General features: G+C 58.1%; 1 protein-coding gene across 1 annotated transcript in view; it reads right to left on the reverse strand.

The window, feature by feature from the left end:
- DNAH1 (dynein axonemal heavy chain 1) overlaps positions 1-18,428 on the reverse strand; it is a 68,449-nt gene that overhangs the window by 1,574 nt on the left and 48,447 nt on the right. The window contains exons 46-74 of the mRNA XM_036333806.1: positions 17,261-17,439; positions 16,031-16,261; positions 14,966-15,162; positions 14,363-14,498; positions 13,230-13,438; positions 12,832-13,003; positions 11,652-11,843; positions 11,190-11,300; positions 10,559-10,744; positions 9,965-10,156; positions 8,440-8,607; positions 8,159-8,350; positions 7,833-7,964; positions 7,197-7,322; positions 6,215-6,334; positions 5,942-6,091; positions 5,660-5,820; positions 4,675-4,900; positions 4,327-4,522; positions 3,903-4,054; positions 3,287-3,483; positions 2,918-3,062; positions 2,544-2,702; positions 2,338-2,469; positions 1,804-1,974; positions 1,547-1,726; positions 1,300-1,476; positions 659-829; positions 369-499 (exon numbers count right to left, since the gene is read on the reverse strand). Of these exons, the coding sequence (XP_036189699.1) occupies positions 369-499; positions 659-829; positions 1,300-1,476; positions 1,547-1,726; positions 1,804-1,974; positions 2,338-2,469; positions 2,544-2,702; positions 2,918-3,062; positions 3,287-3,483; positions 3,903-4,054; positions 4,327-4,522; positions 4,675-4,900; positions 5,660-5,820; positions 5,942-6,091; positions 6,215-6,334; positions 7,197-7,322; positions 7,833-7,964; positions 8,159-8,350; positions 8,440-8,607; positions 9,965-10,156; positions 10,559-10,744; positions 11,190-11,300; positions 11,652-11,843; positions 12,832-13,003; positions 13,230-13,438; positions 14,363-14,498; positions 14,966-15,162; positions 16,031-16,261; positions 17,261-17,439 (4,891 nt within the window). The remainder of the gene's footprint in view (positions 1-368; positions 500-658; positions 830-1,299; positions 1,477-1,546; positions 1,727-1,803; positions 1,975-2,337; positions 2,470-2,543; positions 2,703-2,917; positions 3,063-3,286; positions 3,484-3,902; positions 4,055-4,326; positions 4,523-4,674; positions 4,901-5,659; positions 5,821-5,941; positions 6,092-6,214; positions 6,335-7,196; positions 7,323-7,832; positions 7,965-8,158; positions 8,351-8,439; positions 8,608-9,964; positions 10,157-10,558; positions 10,745-11,189; positions 11,301-11,651; positions 11,844-12,831; positions 13,004-13,229; positions 13,439-14,362; positions 14,499-14,965; positions 15,163-16,030; positions 16,262-17,260; positions 17,440-18,428) is intronic.

Consider the following 18,428-nt stretch of genomic DNA (forward strand, 5'->3'; position numbering starts at 1 on the left):
ATGGGCCAGTGGCAAGGAGGCAGGCAGTGGGCCAGGGCCCTCTAGCAGCATCTATACTCCCCAGTTGTGGGCCATAGGCAAAAAAAAAACACCCCCAAACAATGGCTGAATATAGAGGCCACAGCATAGAGCTGGTTGGGTAGCCTGGGTACCAATCCCAGCTCTGATTCTTAGCAAATATGTGACCTTCACTTAATCTTTTTTGGGTCTTGGCTTACTCATTTGTAAAATGGAATAATAAAACTGTGGCTGAGTTAGAGGATGGATTTATTGCACTTGGTATGGCCCCTGGCCCATAGTACCTCTTCCTGTCATTTCTCTACAGCCCAGTGGTCCACTGACTCAGGGCTGGGGGTGGTGGGGATTACCGAATGACCTCCTGTATTAGCACCGTATTCATTGACTCCTCATATAGCACGGGGTACGTGGTCATCACAAACTGCAAGTTGATGGGCTCAGGTATCTGGAGTAGAATGTTCATGGCCACACCTTCCACTATCTGTGGGGCAAAGAGATAGTGGGGGTCAGGGCTGGCTCCCACAACCCTTGTAGGATTCCACATGCACAGAGTTCCATCCCACAAGGGAACAGGCAGGGTGGTGGATGGGAGATTAGCCCTGCCCAACCCTTGGGCCCTTTCCCTCCCACTGTCACCCACCTCCTCTCTGCCCTGACCGCCCACAGAGGATGATTTGGGTTGCAGCTGTATGATAGCACCAAGCAGAGCGAAAGTCTCATTTTGGGCAAATGTGATGTTGGCGTTGTCATGCAGGCCAAAGATCTCAGGCATGTCGTTGAGAGGAAGGCCTTTGATATAGGAGAGGTAGCCCTGGGGGATAGGAAGGCACAACAGCTGAAGCCCCACTGTGGTGGCCCTCCAACTGAGCACAGCCCCGACCCATCACCCTGGTTGTAACCCTATTATTTTGGGGACTCCAAGGCCTGAGGCATCATGTGGGTGGCCCCTTCTTACTGCCATCCATCTCCCTGCCCCTTCATTTGACTGCTCAAACCTGTCACACTCCCTCCTTTGTACTGATGACCCACACTCGGGAGTGCCTGACCCAGCCCCCCAACGCTCCTCACACACCTTAGCTGAAGCAGCGTTTCCTCAGGGAGCCTCCCTGACTGTGCGTTGGGTTGGATTGCCCCTGCCTCACTGAGTGCTCCCAGGCACTGGTGACTGTCTTTGTGGGATGGATTAGTCAATGAGAAGGAGCTAGTGTAGGGCAGGGGCCACAACTCCTCTCACCCCGCACTCAGGTGTCCACAGTACCCTAGAACCCAGGCCGTGCTCACGTTGAGGTCGTAGGTGGGTTGGATCTGGTGGTAGATGCCTGAGTCGCTGTAGATGTGCTCGGGGAGGAGCACTTCGGGGTTGTAGAAGTCCTCCAGGATGTTCATGATGCAGCGGCGGTCCCAGTCATCCGTGACACGGCCCCCATAGTTGATCTCCCCTGCCGTGTACTTGAGGACCTATGCAGTGGGTGGGTGAGAGGGCCCCACGGGCGCCTGGTCCCCTGCCCCCAGCCTGTCCCCAGCCCACCTTGTAGGGGATGTCCTCATATTCATCCAGGAACATCTTGAGCTGGCTGATGCAGATGCGCAGGTCCCCGTCCGTGAACTCATAGGGGATGTTGAAGCCCAGGGGCCCAAACTTGCGGCGCTCCAGAGCATTGCCATGGAAAAGGCACAGGGACAGCAGCAGGGACTTGAACTCCATCGCCTGTGAGAGGTGAGGGGCGGGGACGTGAGGGGTGAGGATCAGGGCAGGTAGGCAGGGCATTACCAAGTGTGCCTCACCTTGTGACAGGAATTGAGGAAGTCATCGCTGAGGCTGCTGTAGGACTTGAGCAGGTTGGCCTTAACGCCACGCGGTGGCTCGATGGTCATCTTGGAGCCATTCTGCAGGATGGACACTGGGAACTTATTGCTGGGCAGGCTGGTCAGCCACAGGCGGAAGTCCCGGTGCACCTGGTGGCCATGTTCCACATGAACATTAGGACCCTGACCTGGTGGCTTCCCCAATACCAGGCTTCCTCCTACCATGGGCCAGGGACCATGGCCAGGCCAGACTGCATGGACCACGGGTTAAGAATATGAGCTTTGGCAAGTCCCAGGGTCACCGGTTTGTGCTGGGTGGCTTTGTGCGATTCACATCACCACTGGTAATGTGAACTGGGTGAACCACTGGGAAGACTAATGCAATCAATGCATGTTCCATCTGTCGGTTCCCAAGCACTCCCTGTGTGCCTGAGCGTTTTGTGGGACCATCGCATTTAGTTTCACAGTCTGGGTAGACACTCAGTACTCCCTCAGCAGAGGAGGCTGGCGCACCTTGTCGGGATTGATGTGTTCAATGAGGCGCTCGAGGGCTGGCATCCAGCTGGGGGCCAGGTGGCAGTTCTGGAAGAAGACCCACTTGCCCCGCTCTATGGAGCTGCGCATCATGGCTTCTGCCAGAGGGCCCTGTGGGGGCGGGAGTGCTGAGTGGTGGGACCAGCTGGCCTGGCCCCTCTTCATCCTCCTTGTCCCACTCCTACCTGGCCCTGGCCCAGGGAGATGGCAGAGAGCTTCTTGGAGAATTTCATCTCTTCAGCAAACTTGTACAAGTCGGCTGCGGGGTCAGTGCCAGGCGACAGCACAAAGATGAGGGGTGTGGTGGAGTTGGAGTCTTTGAACACCACTGACAGGTTGGCTGTCTGCAGGGCAGGGAGAGATGCTGGGGCTAAGAGGGCACAGGGACCTGGGCAAGGGAGGGCAATCTCAGGGCTTCCCGAGAGTTCCCAGGAGGGCTTATGAGTGGGGCCTGGAGGGGTAGGACTAGGAGTCTTGACTGACCAAGGCTGCAAAGTGGTCTGTCTAGCTGCAACCAGGCCCCTGGCACCCAAGGTGGGGGTTAGCTAGTGGTACTTACCTGGGGTTCAATGAAGCGTGGCTCCAGGTTGGCGGCCACAAAGTCCTGCATGGCATTGGTAACCTTGTCTCCACGCAGGCAGCGCAGGACCAGCAGCTTCTGGAACTGGTCCAGGTACTTGTCCCAGGTGCCAGGCAATGGCTCCCTGCAATAGTGCCCATGTCTCCCTGAATGTTGACCTGTGGGAGGGCACTGGCCACAGAGACTCTGCTGGCTGGATGACAGAGGAGAGGGGGGTGTCTGGGGATATGTGGCCAGGGGCGTGAAAGAGATGTGGCCACAGCCGCAGGGCAACCTTAGGTTGCTCCTGTCTCTGGGGTCTCACCCCCTCGATGTGCTCACCCCGCCATGCTTTAGGGCCCAGCTCACCGGTGGGGCTCAGGGCTGTCAAAGATAGCCCGGAATTCTGAGAGGTATTCCACAAAGTCAGTGGCGAAGGAGGAGAAGGCTTGCAGGTTCGAGAGTGCCAGGATGTCTCGCCAGGCCCGGTCTGACAGCCAGTCCACTGCAGGGTTCTCAGTTGTGGCCTGGATGGAACCCCCAGACAGGAGGTAGCGCCACTCGCTCTGGCAGGGGACAGGGGATGCTAGTGCCAGGCCCTGTGTGAGCCCACCCAGTACACAGTGAGGGTTGAGCAGTGGTGGCTGTTACTCTCATTAACTTGGCTGTGCTTTCCAACACATCATGAAGTACTGGGGCTCCTGAGGACATGAGCTGGGAGGCCCAGGCCTGCCTCTGTGCCCACCAGCACACTCAAGGCTCTGAGAGACAGGCTCACAGAACTCTTGGGCCACAACTAACCCAGGGTCTCTGTCTGTTTTTAAGCAAGAAACCGTGCTTCCGCCTCTCTGTCCCTTTGCTCTTGCTGTGCCTCCATGCCTGGCCTTTCCTTCCACCCTGTTCTCCCAGGCCCGACGACAGGGCAACTGCTCAGACAGTCTGTCCTGGCCCACTGGCCCACCCGGCTGCCTCTCTACTCATGCACCTGATCGATCTTGTCTGCGTTCATCATGATGCGGGCACACAGCAGGAAGGCGAACATCAGCTTGTGCTTCTCAAAAAGGCTGCGACAGACGTTGCTGTAGAGGCTGTAGGTCAGGTAGCGATTGATGTTGGCGATGCGCTTCTTCAGGTTGTCTGCAGGGTAGAGAGGTGATGCAGCAAGAGCCTGGGGTCCAGCCCAGCCAGTCTCCCAGGAGCCACGGCAGTCCGAGCCTCCCCTGGGGGCATTTGGAGTTCCCAGCAAAAGGGCTCCGAGGAGGGTAGGGAGGGAGCTGTGTTCGTATGTCGAATGTGTCTGAGATGAGAGCATGTGCAAGTGACTACGGGTGTGAGTTTGTGTCTGTGCCCACTGTGCAAATGTGTTCATGGGTCCCATCTGTGCCAGGGTGCATGTGTGCCAGGGCTACCTGCCCTCTCTGAGTTGGCGATGCCTGAGAGGAAGATGTTGAGAAACCATTCGAGGGAGTACTGGTACATGGGGTCCACGTTGGCCAGGTCAGACACACAGAAGAAGAGGATCTGGGTGCGGACGGCCACAGGTATGTACTCCATGCGTGTGAGGTCGATGTCCTTCTCTGTCTGCTCTGCAATCCTGACCTTGGCCTGGGGGTCAGAGGAGGGGCCTAGTCAGACCCAGGTAGGCTGGCAAAGAGCAGAGGGTAGAGGTGGGTGGGGACAGGGGCCCAGCCTGGGGCAGGTGGGGAGAGGCAGGCAGGGTGGGGAGAGGCAGGCAGGGTGGGCAGGCAGTGGCCCACCTGGATCTCCGCAGCCTTCATTTTGGAAGCCTCCAGCACCTTGATGAGCTCCATGTCATCCACTGGGTTACCCTCGGAGGAGCTGAGCCGGTACAGGATCTGGTCTTCTATGTCCTTCAGCTCCTGGCGCATCTTGGCATTACTGATAATCAGCTGGTTCTTGGCTTCCTCCAGGTCGGGTCGCTCCTCAGCCACTACCTGGCCTAGCAACTGGTCCTCTAGGCCACTGGCAGGGGCAGGGAACACCCTGTCTGTAATACCTGGTGGCCCCATGGCAGCCCCCTGCCTATCTGTGCTCCTGGGTTCTAAGAGCAGAGTTCCCTGCTGGTATCAGCCTGGGAGGCCTAACCTGTCTCAGGCTGCAGATATAATGCCAAGCCTGTTTTTAAAGTGATCAGTTCTCAGAGACCTTGGGTGGCAGCCTGGAACCCAGCAGGGGCCAGGCAGTTGGATGTGTGAGCTACTGGGGTCTCTGAAAAAACTCCCTCTCAGCAGAAAGGGGCTGAAGGTGCCTGGGAGGGATAGGCCTTAAGGGTGTTTCCACCCCGTTCTTTGGAGAGATTCACAGTGACCACTATGCCTCTGGGGTCTGTGGGTGGTCAATGAAGGCCCTAGTGCCTGGCTCATAGCAGCCAGGGCAGGGTACAGGGACCATGAGCGTGCCTGACCCAGGGCTCCAGGACAGCTTGGGCGGTGAGTGCACAAGGGCCTGCAAAGGGCTGAGCTGCAGGGGAAGAGACAAGAGCTCTTGAGGGAGGCTGGGGATAGGGTTTTGACCAGGAATCAGGATGAGTTGGGGGTGGGGGTTTTAGGTGGAAATAGTGCAAATACTATTTGGTGGAAGGGCTAGAAAAGCCTGGAGGAAGCTGGCAGAGCCTATGAGTGGGGGAAAGACCCAATGACTCCTGACCTGAGGGTAGGAGAGGGGCAGCTGGATAGGCCGAGGTGTAGCTGATACTTGGGAGCCTGGGGGCTGGTGGCTTACCTGGGCGACAGGGTGAAATTGATGAGGGTGAGTTTGGTGGTGATCTCGGGTGTGTAGTGTGGGTTGGGCAGCTTGGTGGTGATGTACATCCTGAAGTCCTCGTGGTAGGGGATCACGGTGTCCCCTAGTTTCAGCACTGTGTTCCCCTGCTGCTTGTATGTCTGTGGTGGGCGGGATGGGCAAGAGCCGTCTGTGGCCTGGGCTTCGTCAGTGCGGCATGGTGGTTGGGGGCGGGAGGGGGGGCTATCAGTCCACTCGCACCCACCCACGCTTCAGGCTTACCTGCTTGAGTAGCACGGGCTCCAGGGCGGGGTCCAGCTCCTCGCCCACATTCTCCAGAAGGCAGGGCTTGCCGAAGCGGATGGCATTCTCCATGCTGCGTAGGAAGTCGCGGTCACTCAGCTTGAACACATCCAGCCCGCTTTCCTTCTCCTGTGGGAATGGGACCGGGAGGGGTTGTGGGGGCTGAGAGCCACCCTGAGGCTCAGCTACTCCTCTTGTGCCTGCTAAGACTGGTGGGAGGGAGGGGTGGTGGCACCTGGCAGGTAGACTTACCATGTTCTTGATCCATTTGTTGGCCTGGCCCTGAGGGTCGATGAAGTGGGTCCAGCGCTGGGAGAACTGGTTGATGACCCCGTTCTCCACTGACAGCGTGTCGTTGGGGAGGCCAGCGATCTGTGGGGCACCAAGCGCCAGAGTGGGCCGGGGCTCTCCCATGAACAGTGTCAGCTGGGGCAACAGCTACTCCCAACCCCATGCTTGGCTAAGCCTGTCCTCTCCTTATTGTGCCCTCTTGGAGGTGAGGGCAGGTGACAGTGTGCTCCTAGCCCAGGGGTGGGCAAACTTTTTGACTCGAGGGCCACAATGGGTTCTTAAACTGGACAGGAGGGCCGGAACAAAAGCATGGATGGAGTGTTTGTGTGAACTAATACATGTTAACACTGCTGCTGGTGAAGGAGCAGAGGGGAGAGCAAGAGAACCTTCCGCTCTTTTGGCTCCGCGGGCCGGACAGAACAGCCGAAGGGGCCGGATCCGGCCCGCGGGCCGTAGTTTGCCCACGACTGTCCTAGGCTAAGTCCCAACACCCTCCTTCACTGGGCTTCTCTGTCCTTTTGCCTACTGAGTTCTCACTCCATTGGACCATCGCCACAGAGCCTGCAGCACATCGGCCTTCCCAGCCCATCCACCTTTGACCTCTGCCTACTGCCTCTTGGTTCTCTCCCTGTGCCTACCTATCCTTAGGGTCTAGCTGAGACCCTCCCTCCAGACACTGCTCCCCCAGCTTCACCCCCACTTTTCAAGCACTCCTTGAATTCTCTGCCCACAGTTAGCTAGCATCTGAGCCACACTGCGCTCAGCTTTCTCCTCTCCTAACTATCACCCTCTTGCTGGGCCTGGGTGGGTTTAGGGCTAGCATCTCTGAGCAGATGAAGGAAAGAGGGTGAGAGAGGCAGGAGGTTCCTGGCCCAGCTTGTACCCTACCACAGGCCCAGCCCAGTGGCTCTAACCGCCCCCCTCCCCCGGCCCTGGTGGGTACCTGCCACGAGCGGATCTTCACGGGGTTCCCCAGTGTCCCGATGAGCGTAGGCTCGGAGGTGTGTGGGACATTTTGGGCCACGAGCTGCTTGACCCACTGACCGTAGAGCACTGCGCGGTACTGGCCCTGGGGAGATGCCAGACTCAGATCCACCCCAACACGACATCTGTGACACCCTCCCACCTCCCTCCACACCCCAACACTTGGCAGTTGTACATAGCGGTCAGAGCTCAGACATGGAGCCGGCACCTGCACTCTAGTTCCACTTGGGGTGAATTCCTTGGCCTCCATACACCTCAGCCCCACATTTGTGCAATAGGGGTAAGCATAACAATGCCCACTGTCAGGGCATCTGTGAGGACGGAATTACATGCACACAGCAAGCACGGAAGTGCAAGCTCACATTTCCCACCGGAAGGCCAGCCCCACCAGGGTGGGTTTTCTGGCTCTTTCATGCACTGCTATATCCTCAGTGCCTGGAACAGCACCTGGCTCAGACATGGCGCCTGGTAAGTGCTTGTTGAATGAGTGAGTGAAGAAAGAGCTGCCCACAGGCTGCCCCTCAGGGAGGTGAGGCCTTAAGATGGAGCCTCTTTGGGAGGTGAGGCTGCCCAGGCAGGGTTGGGAGCTCCTTACCGTGAAGGGGCCCAGGTAGGCCACAAAGCCGGCAGCCACCAGCACATCTCCAGAGATGTTGTCAAGCATGTTCTCCAGGTTCTCCACTGTGTCCTGCCAACGCACCTTCTCATCCGACAGGCCGCCAATGAGCTGCAGAGGGAGCCCCATGGGGTGGGCTCTGGGAGGCTAGGCCAGGGGCCTGGGTGTCCCTGCCTGGGGCAGCCCCCGGCTGCTGGGGAGGAGTTGCAGACATCCATCCTAGGACCCCACCACCACCCAGACCCTTCTAGCCCCTGTACAGGACAGGCCATGTCTACAGGCCCTCTCCGGAGGGGTGTGTGCACCTTGTCAGCTCGGCCCAGCCGCTGCTCACACTGCTCACACTTCAGCTCCAGATCCTCCTTCTTGGCGACACATTCTCGGTACCTGGCCTGCATCGTGGCGATGCCGTCCTCCACCTCCTGCAAGTGCTGCTTTGCCTCATCCAAGATCTTCTGTGTCACTTCCAGGTCATCCTGGGCCTCCCGCAGGGCTTGCTGCAGGACAGGGCACAGGGACAGCTTGTTGAGTGCCCTGGGGAGCCCTCACCCCTCTCCCCTGCCCCCCAGCTATACCCAGCCCTCACCCGCTTGGGCTCCACGGCCTTGGCCACGAAGTGGTACTTGTGCATGGCGCGCACCCACTGGCAGATGGAGGTGCAGGCTTTGGACACCTTGGCGATGGCGGCGGGCTGGAACTCTTCATTGTCTATGTACGGCTGGATGGCTTTGATCACCGACTCCGCAATGTTGTCCTGGACATGGAAACCATGGGCCTCAGAGGGCTACTTCCCAGGCAGGACAGGGTAGTGGGCTGCTAAAGGATACCCGGATCCTGCTTCTGCGCCCACACTCTGTGCAGGCCTCAGTGCAGGTGTCTTCCTTGGAGGATAAAAATGATCCAAAAAACTGGCCAGAAGAGAAACTTCCCTGTTCCAGGATTTCAGATAACACAATTGGAGATTTGAGAAATGATGTAGCCTCAAGATCTGATAATACACAAGCCCCATTTAAACTCACCTAGGGCTGCTTCCTCGCAGGTGTGGAGACGAGTCATGTTCAAGGATAATAATCCCTGCCCCAGAGGTCACCACACCTTGGCGCTCTTGTCCCACCCCCGGAGACTCCACCCCTGTAGTGCAGGATGGGCCCAGGAGCCTGAGCACTGGCCCTGTGCACTCCTGATATGGGCTTAATTAGGCCTGTGGGGCCACTGGTTTCCAGTCCGATGGAAGAAGAGGAGAGATGGGGAAGCTCACAGGGGGTCCCACTGCCTTCCAGTGCACCCCAGGAAGTGCCTGGGGCCCCAACACCAACACTTGTGGGACAACACTTGGTGTTGGTGTTGAGTGGCCCACATGAGACAGACAGTTGCCCCCTAGCCAATTTCTGGGCTGAAGAGGGGCCCTCCAGGAGCGGCTCCCAAGAATGCATATGCCCATTGACAAGGAGAGCCCCAGACAGACAGGGAGAGAAACCCAAAGACAGTCAGGGGAGGCTTAATCTCAGGTGCTGAGGCTGAGAGGCCGAGGCAATGATCCAGCAGATGGTGAATGTCTAGGCCAGTGATGGGGAACCTTTTGAGCTCGGTGTGTCAGCATTTTGAAAAACCCTAACTCAACTCTGGTGCCGTGTCACATACAGAAATTTTTTGATATTTGCAACCATAGTAAAACAAAGACTTATATTTTTGATATTTATTTTATATATTTAAATGCCATTTAACAAAGAAAAATCAACCAAAAAAATGAGTTCGCGTGTCACCTCTGACATGCGTGTCTAAGGTTCGCCATCACTGGTCTAGGCCAAGGCCATAGGGGTCGCAGGGAGGAAAGGTCACGAGAATCTGTGGTCTGGGAGTAACTGGGGGTGATGTCTATGGACATAGGAGGCTGCCTGGGTCCTGATTTCCTCCATACCCGTCTGTTGGTGAAGAGGTCCTCCAGGCCAAGATCTGGTTTCTGTCAGCTCTGTGGCCGTAAGGCTGTGTGTATGCAGGCAGAGGGAGACAGGACAGACTCCAGGACTGTGGTGGGGCAGGCTCCTCTCCCCGCTTCACTGCCCAGCTGGGAAGCCGTCACTCACTGGCGGCCAGGTGCCTGGCGTGCTCACCTTGTCAAACTTGAAGAGGCTCTCCAGGAAGCGGCCGGGGTCCTGCAGCAGCCCCTTGCCGGGCTCCCAGTAGTCATCCACCTTGGAGCCAGGCTTCTCTCCAGGAACCTTCTTGGGCTTGATGCCCTTTAGGATGCACACAGCTTCTATGACCAGCTTCACGCCTGGGGGAGGCCGCTGCATGGCACGCACCTGTGGGCCCAGCCAGGAGTAGAGGAGGGGGAAATCCATTGCTGAGTGGGTACCCTGGGTATGGACAGCTGCTAGGCAGGTTGGGCCCCACCAACCAAGTCTCTACCACCACAGACAAAGGGCGTGCTTGGAGACCTTGAGGTTGGCCTCAGCCCACTGCCTCTCCATGTACCCAGGTCTGGCCACAAAATCCTGGATGCTCACTTTTGAGGGCCCAAAGCCCTCCCAGGGCCCTGGGGCTGGTACAAGGAGGTAAAGATAGCTGGGTTCAAGCTCTAGTTCTACCATCACCTCGGCACATGACCCCCAAGGGATGTGTAGAGGGAGGGCCTGGACACCAGGACCCAAGAGGCACCAGGAAGAAACGCCAGGGGGAGGTCTGGGAGATGCCTGGCCGCCCACCTCAGTCACGTCATTTTTGTTGAGGTTGCGCAGGCTGGCCAGGGCTGCGTCCAGGGCAGGCAGTGCCTCATCCAGATCCTTCTGGGCATCATCGGCAATCGCTTGTGCCTTCTGGGCCTTCTCGTTGGCCTTGATCTCCTCTGCCTGCACTGACTTCCGGGTCTCCTCGGCAATGGCCGTGTCCACCTGGGGACCAGAGGCAGGGAGGGCCCAGCTGGTGGCCAGTGGCAGGGATAGGTGTGCCCTCCCCTTTCTCCTCTTTGCCTCTTGGTCTCCTCAGGTGGAAGGAAATGAGGGTTGGACTGCCCCATCCTCTGAGGACCCTCTTAGCTTTGACAGGCCTTGGAGATCTGGAATGCTAAGAGCCCTTTCTAATCCTGAGTGCTCCCTGTCACCTGGCCTGGGGCTCCGGCTTTACAGGCTGGAGCATAACAGTCCTACGGGCAGGGCCCCTAAGCCCGCAGGGCACCTCTATGTAAGACAGAGAAGGCGCTCCCCCCCCTGCTCCCTGTCTCTCCATCTGCTGGGAAAAGGTTCAGTACACTGACTTGTAGAGCAGGACTACTTCTGCCAGGAAGCTAAGCAACCTGCAGAGGTCAGACAGCAGGGATTGGCCGGGAACACCCCTGACCTTGATCTGCTCCATGGTGAGTAAGGTGTCTTTAGCAGCCTCTTCCAGCAGGGGGCGCATGATCTCCAGCTCCTCCTGCATCTTGGCCACATCCTCCGAAGTTCGCAGCAGCTGGGGTTGGAGGGCACAGAGAAAAAAAATCAGGTGTGACGGAACCAGAAGGAGGGCCCTGCAGGGCTGTCCTCACTAATAAGAGGATGTGGCCGGCAGCTTCAGTGGCCCCGAGGTTGCCCAGTGGACCCCAGAGGAAGGGCGCAGTCCCCTGAGAATCTGTGGAGAGATCTGCTTTGGCCCTGCCTTTGGGCTGGCAGCTTTTGCTCTTCTGACAAAGAAGGAAGCCACCCGTTTAAACACCGCGGCTGCCAACTGAAAGGCTAGGCTGGCTGCCTGGATCAGGGCTAAGGTTGAGGGGGCAGAACCACGTGCAGCTGGCCGTTGCCCACACGCTCCACCCCGGCTCACCTTGTCCAGGCCACTCTTCATGCGGTTCTTGGCGGTTTTAAGCTCCTGTTTCTTCTGCCCGATGAGGATGGAGAAAATATTGAGCAGCTCCAGGTAGCTCTTGGGGGTCACATAGTTGTGTCGGGCCAACTCGGCCAGGTACTCGACACACTTCTTGGTCACTGACTGGTGAATATACACGCAAACCTGAATCTGTGGGGTGGGAGACCACTGATGACAGCCTTGTAGAGCCCCCAGCAAAGAGAGGGTACCAGGGTGCCCTGGAAGCCACTGTAGCCTGGTCCGGAGAAGAGAGCGTGTGCAGGAACCTCGAAGCCCCTCATACTCACTCTCCTATGACCTCACAACATCATTTATTCTTCAGATAAAAATCCCATGACCCAGCCTGTCGGTGTTGCTCAGTGGTTGAGCATCAACCCATGAAACAGGAGGTAGGGGTCCATTCCTGGTCAGGACACATGCCCAGGTTGCAGGCTCGATTCTCAGTAGGGGTTGTGTAGGAGGCAGCCAATCAGAGATTCTCTCTCATTATTGATGTTTCTATTTTTCCTTCTCCCTTCTTCTCTGAAATCAATAAAGACATTTAAAAAAAAAAAATAATCCATGACCCAGAGAAGTTAAGGGGCTGTCAGAGCAGAGCTGACTTTGAATGTGGACTTAGGCATCTTATTTCCCAGCTCTTGGCCCAGTCACAGCCCCCATGACCCGCCTCTCTTTAAGAGCCCTAAGATGAGGTCCCCTCTTAGACTGGATCTGAGGTATGGGAGGGCCCAAGGCCTCAGCACAACTGAGGGGAAATGGGAAATGGGTTCACCCTAACTTTTGGCCCTCATGTGACTGTCACGCAGGTTGGACCAGACAATTCTAGCCTCCCCCCTTCCCACTCCATCTGTGTGATCTCTGGGCTGTGACAGGGAGTTCTTTGAAGAAAGCTGCCACAAAGCCCTCAGGGAATAAGATAGATGGTAACTAACTGTGTGCCCAACCTCCTACATCACCGTGATGACCTTGTGGCACTCCCATTATACAGATGAGGAAACTGAGGCTTAGACAGGTAAAGCTGTTTCCTTAAAGGCTTACCATCAGTGGTGGGCCTAGGACTCTCACCCAGGCCTCGGAGACCCCAAGCCCAAACCTAAACATTGCCCCCTGATGGCTTGTTTCTAACCAAGACACTTACCAGTCCTTCAATTACTGTAGCGGTGGCTTCCAGTTCTGGGATCTCACTCAGATATATGGTGGCCACAGACTGCAGGGCCTCTGCCGGCCACTCGTTAAACCAGTCGATGGTACAGCAGTTGACTAAGGACGGGAACTGCCTCAGGCGAGCTCGGAAGACCTCTCCGATGGGGCTAGAGGGCCAGGAGTCCAAATGAGGCGCTGAGACACCGACTTACACCCCCAGGAACCCAGGACCCAGGGCCCTTCCATAGCCCAGTGGCATGGCAGCCAGGAGGCCACACACACAGCCCGGACCCAATGGCATGGTGGCAAGGCCCAGGCCATCTCTCCTCAGGGCTGGCCAAGCGCACCCCGCCCAGCCCTGTTGGCCTGTGTGGCCGTGATGGCTGCCAGTACCTCATGCACAGCACCATGTGGATGTTGCTGCGCACGCGCCCAGTATAGGCAGCCATGAGGTTGGCCTTGGTGGGCTGAAGGCCATGCTCCTGGATGTAGGGCCGCATGGTGTTGAGAATCTGGTCCTGCTCATCCAGGTTGTAGAGGTTAGGAATGTCCCCTGAGTTCAGGACGTTGTTGATGTCCTCCAGGAAGGACTCGTTCTTGATCTGGGGACGGATGGGGGTGGGGGAGCTGAGCCTTGAAGATGGCTCCCGGGTGTCGGACTCCACTACCATGGTCTCACTGGACCTTCACAACAGCCCCTTCTGCCACGAGTCTCACAGAAGCCCAGGGTCACGTAAGGGACCTCACAAGTCGTGGTCTGGGGCTTGCACCCAGGCCTGCCCTACAGCAGACCCTGGGCATCACCACTGTGCTGCGGGAAAGGCCCTGGGTCTGTGCGGGTGATGTGGCATCTTCCTGTTTGTTTTTCCTGCCTTTCCATGTCTCAGTTTTCTCACAGGAAGAAACCTGGCCACAGGCAGAAGTGGGTCCTGGCCCAACTCATATGGTCAGCGTCTGGCCAGCGCCAGTGCCAGAGGGCATGCTCCCTTGGCTGACTCTGGGAGTGCGGGGAGTCCAGGAGTAGGAGCAGAGGGGTCCTTGTCAGGGTGGGGCACATCCCAGGGATTTAGCCACGGCCCAACCCTGACCACCAGCCAGGTTTAATTTCTGCTCTATTTGTCTTGAGGCCCCAGAGCAACAACCCCTCCTCTCAGAGTCGTGGGGAGAGGCCTCACGCATAGGGAGCTCCAGAGGGAGCAGCCCCCAAGGGGAGCCATGGGCACAGCACTTTGGGCACAAGTTGGGTGGTCCTTGAGGCGGAAGCTGTTGGCCAATGAGTGGGTGCTGCTTGTGGTCAGCTACAGTGCCAGGGGCCTTCTTTACAGTTGGGGAGTAGTAACGATCTATGCCCCATGTGCCTGACCCACCCATCTGTGGGTCCCCCTGGTCCCGACCGTCCCTCCTAAGACCCACCCCATTGGCAGTGCCCTGGGCATGAAGGACTGAGACCACCTTCCAGGATGCCACAATGGATGGGGTTATATCCACCCACCCTGGACCCTGACCACTGCCCATGGTGGTGGCACCTGGGTGTCCGAGAACAGAAAGGTGATGGGCAGGTTTTGCATGCCAGCCTTGAGCAAGACCTTTTTGACATCTTCGCGCCACTCAGCCATGCCATAGCTCTTGGACAGCTCAATCTGGAAGCACTCGTACTCGGCCCTGGAGATGAGTTGGGAAGAGGTGTGACAAAGCTTGGGACCAAGTGCTGAGGTGCTAACAGGTGCTCACCCCCACCCCAGTCAACCAGAGTCATGTTCCACCCCGAGGATATCTGCAGACTCTCCAGGCCCTGACCTGCTCTCTTGCCTCCAGACCTCTGCTTAAGCTGTTCCCTAGACCTGAAATGCCCTTCCCTCCCACCTCTGATTCTAGAGCAGGCCTATGGCCGCCACCACCAAGCACCCCTCCTGGATGACTGCATGTACACCCCTCCTCTCAGCGGCACAGGGCACTGCTGCTGCCTCTTCGTGGGCCCAGGGCCTTCCAGTTCTCAATCCTTCCAGAAGCCCATGGGTTGGGCGGGTCTGGTGTGGGGCTGCCCTGCCTTCCCAGCACTGTGGGAGACATGGATGGAACCGACAGTCTGCCCCCAGCTGCCCCCTGCCCGCCATGCCCGGGGCCCTCACATGTGCGAAGTGAGCTGTGTGAGGGAGTTGCGTCCGCTGCCGCCCACGCCCAGCAGGAGTGCGTTGCCCAGTGCCTGGCGCAGGGTGCGGCTGATGCGGCAGATGTGGCTCAGGGCGTCCATGAACAGAACCAGCTTCAGCTTGGTTGTGTTGATCTGGTTGTAGTCCTCCATGTACTCCTCGATCACCTGCATCATCTGGGGGTGGGGGTAGGGGGAACTGGGACCTCCCTCTCTGTCTGTACCTGGACCCCGAGGGAAGGCGCTCCTTCCCACAGCCTGCCCGGCTCCGCTATGCGCGGAAGGGTGTTGGGTCTGAAAAAGCCAGGTCTGCCTGGATGAGGCTTGACCCATTGGACACACGGAGGCCTGAAGTTCAGGGTCAGAACCCTGCCTTCTGTCTCTGGGGCTCACCAGGACGTACTGACCTGGGACCCTGGTGGGAGCTCTTGGGAACAAGGGAGAGGTGTGAAGCGAGGCCACCAGGAGGCTCACAGCCTAAGCCTCTGACCACCTCTTCCTGTCTCCCTGCGCCCTACCTCAGACCCGGGCCAGGGACCCTGCTGGCCATCTGTGAGTAGATGAGAGCCCCCCAAACAGGCACAGCAGGTCCCTGCTCACAGAGCCTGTCTCAGCTGAACCACGGACTTGGGCCAATAGGGCCAACCGTACCTACCTGACAGGTGAGGAGACAGGACTCAGAGGCAAATGCTGCCTGAAGTTCCAGAACTGGCCTAACCCAGTGGTCGGCAAACTGTGGCTCGCAAGCCACATGTGGCTCTTTGGCCCCTTGAGTGTGGCTCTTCCTAAGCCTTAGGAGTACCCTAATTAAGTTAATAACAATGTACCTGCCTATATAGTTTAAGTTTAAAAAATTTGGCTCTCAAAAGAAATTTCAATCGTTGTACTGTTGATATTTGGCTCTGCTGACTAATGAGTTTGCCGACCACTGGCCTAACCCACGTCCTGACGCTTGGTCGGTTATCACCGGCTGCAGGGGGCTTGGGTCCCGGGGTGCAGAATGAGGAGGCCCCACCAGGGGTGGGGTAGCAGCCAGGCCCCTTACCTTCTTTTGGCTGGTGATGAGCTCGTAGGACTTGATGTCAGAGCCTGGTGACATGAAGTCCCCATAAAGGATGGGCTGGAAGGGGCAGACCTCGTCGAAGGTGACCTCCCACTCCTCCATGCGGCTTTCCAGGAGCTTGTCGAACCAGCTGCGGTCCTCCTCGTTCACCAGGCGGTCACGGAACACGCGGCAGTTCTCGTGGTACCACAGCCGCAGCAGCTGCACTTTGTCCTGTGGCCACCCCAGCATCAGTGCCCGCCTCAGCCCGGGGTCCTCAGCCACCCATCAAAGTGCCAGGGCTGGGAGGGTGGGAGGAGCCGCAGCCCTCGGGCCCGGCCCTGCACAGAGACCAGGTGAGGGCCTTGCAGGGGCTGCTGCAGGTGCACCTGCTGACCAACTGAGGGCCGAGCCCTGTAGTGCTGCCTGCTGGGCACCCAGCTCCCTCAGCCGGTCATCACTTCTCCCCTGTAATGGCTCCCGTGGCTTCTCAAACGCTAAGCCTGGGAGGAATACCCGACTCTTTTTACACCTTCCCAGTACGTCACATCTAACCACTCAGCAAACGCCACTGATTTGACCCCTCTGACTCTGCCCCATCTCTGTCTCTGCTGCCACTTCCATCCCAGCTCCCCGCCTCCCCTGGGTGATGAGACCACCCTCAGGAACCCCCCAGGCTCTTCTCTGAACTCCTTTGGTTACAGCTTGGCCGGGCCAGGGGGCTCCTGTCTTGTTCACTGTCTCTCCTGGTCCCCGGGCTCCACACACACTGACCCACCAATTCTCCATTACGCAGATCTGTCCCCGCCCACCCCCCCGGCTCCTATCCCCTTCGGGATGCTGTCCCCCTGGCAGCCCACAGTGTGCCTGAGCCTGTCCAGCACCCCGACACCTGCTCCCTGCTGCACTTCCTGCTCCTTCCACTGAGGTGCCTTTCATTCCTGGAAGGCGTTCCCCTCACTCTCCATGCAAATCTCCTGACACCCAGGGCCCCATCAGGAGCCCTTTCTGCCTGGCCTTGCCCTGTTCTGCGTGGCCCTGTCACAGCTGCCATTCTAGGCATGGGCTTGCCCTGTAGGATGGAGCTCAGCTGCATCAACACCTTGGGGCCTGGCTTGATCAGGGCTGGGGAGTTTGGGCAGGGAGGCCTGGAATTGGGGGGCAGGGGAGGATAGGGAGGGCAGGGTAGGCACTTCTCGGCTGGATACTGGGGAGGGCCTGCCAGAGCCTCACCTCGACCTTGGCTGGGTCGGCCATGAGCATACCCTGGAAGACCTTGGAGAGGTCCCTCAGGTTGAAGGTGTAGTGGGACTTGGCTGGCGTGGGCAGCAGCTGGGAGGTGATGGTGGAGTACACCATGATGGTAGCTTCCACGAGGGGATCCGTGAAGTGGGCGATGTTGGGGGCCCCGGCTATGGGAACAGGAGAGGGCCTGGGTCACACGGTGGGAGCTCCCTGTGCGGCCTCTGAAGATCCTGGCCCCTGCCCTCACTGATGCTGTGTTCTGACCCAGACACCCCTTCCTCAGGTGGCAGCTTGGACTCCACCACCCTTCAGCTCCTCTTGGATGCCATCTCCTCTGCCAGGCCTTCCTGATGGCCCCCACCTTAGGGTGGGGAGTCTCCCGCTCTGAGCTCCCCCCTTTTGCATCCTCATTACTGACATAGCCTGTCTGTGCGCTGGGTACTGGGATGCATTCAGTGCTGGGTGGGCCATGACTCTTGCCCTAGGGGACTGTGTCCCATACCTGAAACATGCCAGTTCTGAGTCGTGCACGGGGAGAGTTGCATGGTCCACATGGGACTTCACAGGGAACATAGTGGGGCTGGAGCTCAGCTGTAACCCTTAGGCTCACCTTGGAGCTGTGCAGCCTCTAGCCTGCCTGCCTCTTCACTACTAGCGACCCATTTGCTTGTTCTTTGAAAACGATCTAATTCTTTGTTGGGAACCACAATTCTGTCAGCAGGAACTTGCGGCAGAGGGAGGCCCCAGAAGTGGGAGAAGTAAAGGGTTCTTCTGCACACGCAGGTGCTGCTCCAGGTCCTGGGCACCGACACTCCTCACTCTACAAGCGGGCGTGCTCGTGCGGAGACAGACGGACAGATCCACCAGCAAGTGGGCAGAAACAGGTGACAGAAAGTGCTGTGGAGAGGCTGGTAGCAGAGAGAGGTTGGGGAGAGCCAGGGTGGGGGATTCTGACATAAGCCTCACGGAGGAGGGGCTTCAAGCAGAAATGTAAAGTGAGGTGCAAGCAGCCCCAGAACTGGAGACAGTGTTCCAGAGAGAGCCGTGAGGGCACAGGCCCTGCGGCGGGCACACCTGGGGCGTTAAGGACCAGGGCCGATGGGGCGGCTTTGCCTGCCACTGTTGGGACCTGGAGGCTTGCCAGAGAGAGATACAG

The sequence above is a fragment of the Myotis myotis genome, unplaced genomic scaffold, assembly GCF_014108235.1.
Source record: "Myotis myotis isolate mMyoMyo1 unplaced genomic scaffold, mMyoMyo1.p scaffold_m19_p_13, whole genome shotgun sequence".
NCBI classification, from domain to species: domain Eukaryota; kingdom Metazoa; phylum Chordata; class Mammalia; order Chiroptera; family Vespertilionidae; genus Myotis; species Myotis myotis.